A 9863-nucleotide genomic window follows, 5' to 3' on the forward strand; every position below is an offset into this window, starting at 1 on the left:
TCCCCTCTAGTCGGTGCCTTGACAAATTGTGTTAGGAAGCAGTCATTTGTCATTTCCACCATTTCTGTTTCATCCTTTGCACTACCCACCTGGTTTTCCCATTTTATTTGAGGGAACTTGAAATCCCCCATTAGTATGGCTTCTCCTTTGCTATACGCATTTCTAATGTCATTGTATAACAGATTATTGTGCTCACCGTCTGAATCTGGAGGTCTATAGCATGCTCCTATTATTATGCCCTTTGAATTTTTCTCCATTATTCTGACCCATATTGATTCGGTTTTATTTTCTTTGTCCAGGTTTAACACCTGGGCTTCAAGACTGTTTTTTTATGTATAGCGCTACCCCTCCTCCTCTTCTGTCCTGCCTGTCTTTCCTATACAGTGTATACCCACAAATATTATATTCGTCCCCATCACTCTCAGACAACCACGTTTCTGTAACACCTATCACATCATAGTTACCTGTTAGTGCAGTAGCTTCCAGTTCTAGAATTTTGTTTCTGATACTTCTAGCATTTAGATAAATACATTTAATGGTTGTCTTACCTGAGTTGTTGTTCTTGTTTTGATGCGGTCTCCCTTCTGTTTTTTTGTTGATTTCTCCCCCCTTCCTTTCTAGTTTAAATGCTTCTGAACCTGCTCGAGGATCTTTTCTCCGAGTAGACTGGTTCCCTTGTTATTTATGACCTGGGATGGACCATAGTTGGTGAAGTCTGCCTGGGCAACGCTCACAAGTCATCCACTGTGAATGGATTTAACATGAGTGTGTTAGCGAATGGATGCCCATCTCTCTTCAGTCCATGTGCTAATCGCATTCAAGTAAGAGAGATTTGGCAGCAAAGGACGGCAACCAAGTTGTTCATAGACAGCTCCTTCATAGACAGCTCTACTCATGGGCCAAATGAAGATGGCCTGGGATGCACAATTTTTTACAGAACGAAGGATGATGATCAGCCAGCTCCCTCCATCGAGGATGAAATCTTTTTAAAAGACAATGGACAAAGAGCTCTTCATGGACGACAGCAACAGCTGGGTTGCTCCTCTCCCATTTAGAACATCAAGGCATCGCCTGCCTAACAACAGAGAACAAGCCCTCAATTGTCTCAGCTCACTGCGCCCCACACTGTAGAAAAAACCTGACATGAAAGATCACTTTGTGGCCTTCACGCAGAAAATATTTGAAAATGACCATGCACAGTCAGCTCCCCCACTGAAAGAAGATGAAGAATGCTTGTACTTATCAACCTTCGGTGTGTACCATCCTCAAAAAACAGGTCAATTTAGAATAGTATTTGACTCTAGTGCACAGTACAATGGCATCTCTCTGAATGATTTTCTCCTTATAGGACCAGACCTGAACAACAGTCTGTGGAGTGCTCATTCACTTCAGAAAAGAACCAGTTGTGATAACGGCTGACATTCAACAGATGTTCCACTGCTTCAAAGAAGACAACAGAAACTCCCTGAGATTCATGTGGTACCGTGACAACGACCTCGAAAAAAAGACATTGTTGAGTACAGAATTAAGGTGCATGTTTTCGGTAATAGCCCATCTCCAGCGGTAGGCATCTACGGAGTCAGAAAAGCAGCACAAGTAGGAGAGAGAGACCACGACACTGGATGCCAAATGTTTTGTAGAAAGAGATTTCTGTGTAGATTACGGTCTTAAATCGCTGCCCACAGATACAGAAGCCATCAATCTGCTTGGAAAGACCCAAGACATGTTAACTGCTTCCAGCCTGAGACTCCACAAAATAGCTTCTAACAGCATAAAGGTTGCCTAAGGACAGCCCACTTAGGAATTTGGGTCGAGTCATTGATGAGGTCGGCCAATGAGAATTGAGGGGTGCATTATACATGCAAACCTGGATCGAGACGAGAAAAACCCACTAATAATACCTGGTCATCATATTGCCACATTGCTTGTGCGTCATTTTCATGAGCAAATCAGACGCCAAGGTCGCCTTTTCACAGAGGGAGCCATCCGCTCAGCTGGATTGTAGATCGTTGGAGCGAAAAGATGTATCAAACGTGTCATCTACAAGTGCACCACTTGCTGTAAGCTCCGTTGCAGACTGGAATAACAGAAGATAGCAGATCTGCCAGTTGATCGACTCAGCCCTGAGCCACCCTTTACCTACTCCACAAGTCTTGCTAGAGAGTAGAGGGCAAAATGGATGGATTTAAATATAGGCAAATCCTTGAGCAAAACCTGCTTCAGTCTGAAAACGACTGGGATGGAGACTCACCTTTCAGCAGGACAATGACCCCAAGGACACAGCCAAAGCGACACTGGAGTGGCTTAAAAACTAGAAAGTGAATGTTCTAGAGTGGCCCAGTCGAAGCCCGGACTTGAATCCGATCGAGAATATGTGGCAAGACTTGAAGATTGCTGTCCACCAACGATCCCCATCCAACTTGACAGAGCTTGAATAATTTTACCAAGAAGAATGGGTGAAAATTGTATGATCCAGATGTGCAAACCTGGTAGAGACTTACCCTAAAAGACTCACAGCTGTAATTGCTGCCAAATGTGGTTCTACCAAGTATTGATTCAAGGGGGTGAATACTTATCTAACTAAGATATTTCAGGGTTTTTTAAATTTATTTTTCATTGTTGTTTCACAAAAAAATTCTCTTGCCTCTTCAAAGTGTTGAGTAGGTTGTGTAAATCAAAGGAAAACAAAATCCCATTTAAATGCATCAAGATTTCAGGTTGTAACACAACAAACTTTTAAAACGTCCAAGGGGACTATATATATCACATTTTCAATGAAACCGAATCATAGTCTCATGTACCATATAAGCCGTTATACAGTCGTTTTTGTTTGCTATTCAGTAAGAATATTATTTCTTGACCATTTTGGGTTTCTGTTCCTTATCAAATCATAGCACCTACTGTACTTGTGTGCTGAAAACCAGATCCAGTGCATTGTTGGAATTTGCAATAAAAAATTAATGCAGTGATCGTAGAAAAGATGTTCAAGTAAACCATTCATTTAATCAATGTATTATGATATATACCAGTATACTTAGTCATGGCCTTTGCATTTCTTCAATGCATGGCTCAGGAGTTTCACCTTATTTGTAATAGACCTGTAGTTTTAGACTTCTGACTTTATTTTCAGCATAAAAGTTAAGGAAATTAGCTGACAGACTGTGCATCATCATAAGAATGCGTTGGGATTTTCTATTAACCTTACATGGCCTTAAGAAAAAAAAAAGCCAGCAGCCGTGCTCCCAAACCTTGAACTAGATGTGTAATTTGGGACACTTTGCTCACAATTAAACTGGCTCTGACCTTCAACAGATGAAGCTTCTGAAAAATGATATCTGCCATCCAACACAAATTAATAGGCTGAGCAATGACAATTCTATATTGTTGGTTAAGGTACAGTAGCAAAGGTCATTCCCTTTGGAAGGGCTGGCTTTCATTTTACACTTCTGTGATTCTGCGCCAAGCAGTGCATTTGGCTAGATATCTGTCATCTCTGTCTCCTTCTATCGCCAAGGTGATTCTCACTCATCTCTGCATACAGATGGGGTTCAGTCCTGCTACATCTGCACACTCAAAAAGCCAGATGCAGCTTACTGGAAAGAAGATTGTGTCCAAGATTGTGTGTGCATTTGAAGGTCGGATGACATCTTTTGATTAACTGTTCCGTTCTGTAACATCAGTGACTCTAGAACTTGATTTTGGTCATAAGTATTGAAGTATAACACACATCAGTGTGGAAGTGAATGCATTTTCATCCTGGTGCAGACAAGTTTCTTGGCAAGAGTACCAAATATCAAGCTAGGACAGACTGGCATAGCAGGAACACATTTGTGTGGCAGAATAATGTTAATTACCAACCCCATGAACCGACAATAGCAATTATTCTCAAACATACAGTATTGCATAGTAGTCTGTGTTATAGTGTGAGTGGTTCTTCTCTTTGGTTACGCACTCACCAAAGGAGATAAACAGTTATGGCTGGATAAGCCAAATTGTAACATTTCTCTCATTCTATCTTTCAGTATGGTATTAAGAAGAGAGAGGAAAAAGAAGCTGAAGCTCAGGCAGCTATGGAGGTGGCAGCAGAGGGGAGTCTTACTCGCCCAAAGAAGGCAATACCTGCTGGCTGTGGCAATGAAGAAGAGGAGGAGGATGAAAGCATTCTAGACACTGTCATGAAATATCTTCCTGGTCCCCTCCAAGACATGTTCAAAAAGTAACAGGGTTAAAGCTATTAGATTGTTACCTTTTGTTTATAAGGCAAATATGTTCTCCCCGGGAGATTTAGAACACAGTCCCAAGTATACCATGGTCCACCTGTTATTTTTTGTTTTTTGTGTGTGTGTGTGTAAATAGCCTCTAGTTTAAACAAAAGAAAGAAATAACCTCTGAGTATAAGCCATACTTTTACCTTTTAAGAAAAGCTCAGAGTCATATCATGTTGTTGTACAAGTTTCGTTGTTATTTCAAGCATTTATCTAACCTTCTATAGTGCTAAACATATTTCCTAAATGTAACATTATATGGTAAAAAGGCAAAAAAGTATGCATTATATTGGAATAACAACTCATTTATTTATTTTTTTCAAGCATGCCAATGTTCAAGTCATTTGTGAATATCTGTACAACTGATTTTCAGTGAATTGCATAAAGGATTAAGGCAATAATTCTGGCATTCTGTTTAATTGTATTGTCTTGTTAAAGCAAATTTCATGGAAAAAATGTTAAATGAAATAAGTCAAATATTTCCTCTGCATTCCACAAACTAACACAGCACATAAACTGGTCATCAGAATTTGAAAACAATGCTAACTTTCTTAATTTGCATATTGGCCAATTAATCTTATTACTGCACTGTGCCACTCAAACCAGTGGTTTACTTTTTGAACTTGTTCAGCAATGTTTTTATGTCTTGAAAATAAAATTACAGTGTTCAGAATTGATAAAGAACTCTTGTACAGACCTAAGAGTTCCAGAAACTGGAGGACTAGATTTTTCTTTTATTAATTTATTTTCAACTATTGCTTCAGTATATTACACTGGTTGCTAGATAACTTTTATTCTTTTCATCCAAGCTTAGACTTCATTTTCAGTATCAGGCAGTGACAATGGTGCAATAGTTTTCTATTTTAACTTGTAATTATGTTATCAATTTAACTAACCAGTAATAAATGTTCGCCTTTGGCGAGATTCGGTGGGCATTTGCTGGGGCCCTTAATTGCTGTCTATCATTACCAATTTCCCATTTAAACCTGAATTATACACACCTTCCCCGTCTAGTGTTTTTGTTTTAACAGACATTCAGACTGCTTCCAAATAGAAACTCAACCTACAACTTGTTTAAGCAATGTTGAAACATCGTTGCCTTGCTTCTTTGTCTGACTTGGACAACTTTGATCAAATAATCTTTGATCCTACCTGCGCCGAAGATAGTTCTCATCCATCAGTTTCTTTTTCTTTGGCTTCAGCCGCATCATCACCAGTCAATCCTGTGATTATCCAATCTCCAGCTCAGCATACACACCGTTCAAGCACCGGTCCCATTCTCAGTCTCCGCTGCGCCTGCACTATAAAGATTGGGCCATTACCAAACTTTTAAAAGCTTTGTTTGATAAATGCGTCAACATTCCCACCAGCAGTGATCACCTGGCTCTGTTCAATTATGAAGCTATATCCGGACAGCCCATCTCTCCTCCTTGCCTGCAAGCAACTTCAAGCGGACGTACCTTACCCACACCTGAGCTCACAGAGCCTTCTCAAATCTCCATTCCACCCTGAGACCCCATTCTCTACCTTCATCAGAGGATCTTCGAAGATTTAAAAGACCTCATCCAGCCTATAAAAAACTCTATAGCAACCATCAATGCCCAGCTCGACAACTTGGAAAACTGAGGCACACTACCAACTTCAGCAGCTATTACCTCTGCATTTTCTAATCCCGCAGTATTCCACCTCCGGTACTTCATCTTTGGTCCCTTGACATCCCAGAATACAGCCTTGCATCAGCAATGGCTTCTGGTTCCCACTCAGCCTCGAGCATTAAGTGTCACTCCCTTTCAACTAATATTAAGAAATAAATAGTTCTAGGTAAAAATGTCAATACTCCATACTCATTGCCAACTCTGAGTTTTTGGACAGTGCGTAATCGATTACGGGCGCTTTTCAGTTACCCTCAAATTCTGTGACCCACGTCTGCTGAAGGATTTAATCCTGGGGGAGTTCGTCCTTGCCTTTTCCATTTACCATGATGATCTCTGCTCAGTCTACCCACATCGCCGACACGAGCTGGATCAATATCTATTCTACATCATGGAACTCTCTGTAAGATATGGGGGTACCATGTTCTTTGAGTATCATAAAGCTTTCTCAGCCAATACTGCTTCTAGTCAATCTTCAGACCACCATATTATCGACTGGTCCTCCCCTGACAGATCCTTTAACAGCATCTTCAGCGGGCTATGAGCTAATGCTTGCGGCGTCTGTGCCTCCACAGCGCATCCTACCTCCCTTTATCCAAGCCCGGTCAACGCTCCTCCCCTCCATGCCTTAATACAAACCCCATTCATTCAGCAGCTCCACCGAACAGATCTGCAATTCAGGACAGATACGGTCGCAATATCAACTTCACCGGCGTCAAACAGATTTGTAATAATTTCAACACTGCTGTTTTTTTTATCATAAAACCTGCAGATATCTCCACATCTGCAGCTTCTGTGGGGACGCTCACTCGAAATCCATCTGCCCTTCCTGTCTCACTGACGGCTTGTCAAATGGATTCTTCACCGGGCTTTCTGAAATTCTATCATCCTCATTCATGTGCAAAAATCTGTGTTCTGCTTTAACTGAACCAAAACTGTCAGCTCTCTCATTCAAGCCAAAATCGATAAAGGCTTTATGGTTGGTCCATTCACAGGTCCTTCCTTTCCCACCTATCGCATCAACCATTTAGGCATTGCAATTCATAAATATTCAGGGAAGAAATGCCTCATCATCGCTTTATCAGCACCTAGAGGAACCAGTACATGTAGTATAAATTCTTTCATTCCACACGATTAATTCTCCCTACATTATGTAAAGATTCCAGATGCTATTAAATCCATAAAAATAGCAGGTCGCGGTTACTGGCTGGCTAAAATTGATATCTCAGATGCCTTTAAAGTTATGCCCATCCATCCCTCCCTTCGCCACCTGTTCGATATCTGTTGGGAGGGCGAATACTACTTTTCTACTCAGCTTACATTCTGCTGCCGCAGCAGCCTAGAAATATTTGACACACTCTCCGAAGCACTTTGCTGGATTCTCCTCAACTCCTACCATGTTTAATTTCTCATCCACTTAATGGACAATTTCCTTCTTATATCCCCTCCATCAAACCTTCCAGCTTAAGCAATCAAACAGTTAAAAAATCTCTTTTCTACTGTCAGTGTTCCACTTTCCTAACACAAAATCATCGGCCCAGTCAAGTCACTGGAATTTCTAGGAATAAGACTCGATACAGAAAAATTCAAAGCCAGACTCCCTCCTGCTAAACTAGAATGTGTTTGCTCTCTTATTAATAGCTTCCAAGTCTCCACTTCCATCAAAAAACGTGATCTATTATCTCTTGGACATTGCAACGTTGCTTTACGCATCAACCCCCAGGGTAGAACATTCATTTCTCGTCTTGTGGCACTCTCCACTACAGCAAAAAACTCTTTCATTAATATATATCGTCCTAAGCCAAAAAGGATATAAAGAAGTGGACCACACTAATTACACACTGGAAAGGCCTCTCTCTTTTTTACAAAGACTTCATCTCCGCTTCCCACGATCTTGCTGTCTTCACCGATGCTTCACTCATCAGATTCGGCAGCTTTCTCGGATCACAATGTTTCTCCAGCAAATGGCCTCCAGAAATCTCTCCAGCAAAAATCTACAGCTCTCCTAGAATTGTAAAACATAGTCACAGCCACTCACCTCTGGGGTCACCAATGGACAAGAAAATCTATTCTCTTTTACAGCAATAAATCGACAGTTTACATCATTAATAAATAGCACTCTTCATCCCCCTTATGCTGAGGTGAATCTGCTACAGCCAGCAGTTTGATTCTACTAGAATTTGTATTTGCATCTGGGACAAACATTATTGTAAAGGGCTTTACTATTTGGAGGAGAACCCTAGCTTCAGTCTATATAAACAAATCTAAACATGTGAACCTATCATAGATGCACCACTCATCTTTACTTTCATGTATAAATTAGGCTTACTAACACTATTATTATTTTTGTGTGTACTGGGATGTGTGGTGTCAAAATTGATGGGTTCCCTTAGACACAAATGCCATTTGGCTTAAATCTTTCAGAAACACTGCCTCATTAAAGTGTGATTTTTCTCAACACTTCTGTTTAAACGCACAGAGACAATTTCCAAGATAGCATATTCATATGTCGCATTGCAGAAGATTAAGGAGTGCAAAATCAGACAAATATGTATAATGTGCCGGGTGGTTAATAATACCCCAGCATTTCTTGCAAAGTTCTCAGGGGAGCTAGTAAACTGCATCCTATTTTTTTCATCCAGAAAGTAGACTTAAAAAACTTGCAAGGTGAAACAATATTGCGAGTTTGTTATTAGTAACAAGGGTTTATGCTTCTGAGATATTTTTTTGCAAAAATGTCAGGCTTTTTTTCTTGGCCTTTTGTCTACAGAGATACAAAATGTGCACGCCCTTCATGCATCCAAGGGTTATGATTTGACATATGTTTTTTTTTTTTCTTCTGCTTGCCTGCGAAGGGACTTTGCTTTCCTGCACTATTCACTGGCTTGTCACATTCCATTAAAACTCCTCTTCCCATCCTCCCCAGAGCAAATCAACTTACTGACTCCTTCTTGTCTTTCAGTGAAGTTTTTTTTTTATTTATTTATCACAAGAGTAGTTACTTGCAAAGAAGAGTGGTGTGTGTATGTATATACTTGCTATTGTTGAGAAGATGAATCATAGAATATCAACATTTTCCCATTTAACCTTTATCAAAACCCAGAAATTAAACCTCCTAGGCATATTTGTTAAATAGATAGCATCAACAATAACATGCAATGTGAAATTTAAAGAAATACTGACTGTGCTTTAGTAACCTGATAGAAAAATGTATTGCTATAAACATGATCTAATGTTGTAGCAGTGTGTATCAGCACTCCAAAGGATATGTTGAGGAATAATGACACTGAGCTACATTTATTTCCCTACCTAGCTCCAGATGTATTATGATGACCATCTCTTTGCGCAAATTAGATAGGAGGTTGATATAGTATGTGTATAGTATATGGATATAGTATAATTTATCACCAGTGCATTAAAAAAAAAAAAAAAGTTTAACACAATCGCTACATTACACTGATGTCCAACAAAATACAAAAACAGCTCAGTTTGAATTTAAGTTTAAAACCACTGACCTACTGTGTTACTGTAAATGTTCCACAAGTTGATTTATACAGTAGTTTATTTTAATTTAAATGACATTTCCACATAGCCAAAAATGGAAATTTCCAAATATTTTCTTCAGCTATCCATTATGACAGCCTACGATTTATACTGGGGTTAATAATGAGAAGCTTAAGCAATATAAAGTCACACATCCTCCCTGTCCCATAATGACTGTGTCATCTAACCCAGACCAGTCCGCCAATTCTATTAATTTAAACGTTCTATTAAAGCAAAGAAAGACGTTAGATAAATGTGATTCCTGTTTTGTTGAGATGATTTTAACTGCCTCAACCCAGAATGCTGTTTTCATCCATTGTACGTCAGACAGATCAAGTCGGTTTGACCACTGTTTCCGAGACCCTGCAGTTGTGAAATGTAAAAATATGTCTCACTCCATAGG

General features: G+C 39.8%; 1 protein-coding gene across 5 annotated transcripts in view; it reads left to right on the forward strand.

Annotated features, from left to right (window-relative positions):
* LOC121299022 (complexin-1) overlaps window positions 1-4666 on the forward strand; it is a 42838-nt gene extending 38172 nt beyond the window's left edge. For all 5 annotated transcript variants that reach the window (XM_041226477.1, XM_041226485.1, XM_041226468.1 and 2 more), the window contains one exon: window positions 4023-4666. In XM_041226477.1, coding sequence (XP_041082411.1) covers window positions 4023-4220 — 198 coding nt within the window. In that variant the 3' untranslated portion in view covers window positions 4221-4666. The remainder of the gene's footprint in view (window positions 1-4022) is intronic.
* Window positions 4667-9863: the final 5197 nt, after the last annotated feature.

This window comes from Polyodon spathula, chromosome 2 (genome assembly GCF_017654505.1).
Source record: "Polyodon spathula isolate WHYD16114869_AA chromosome 2, ASM1765450v1, whole genome shotgun sequence".
NCBI lineage: Eukaryota > Metazoa > Chordata > Actinopteri > Acipenseriformes > Polyodontidae > Polyodon > Polyodon spathula.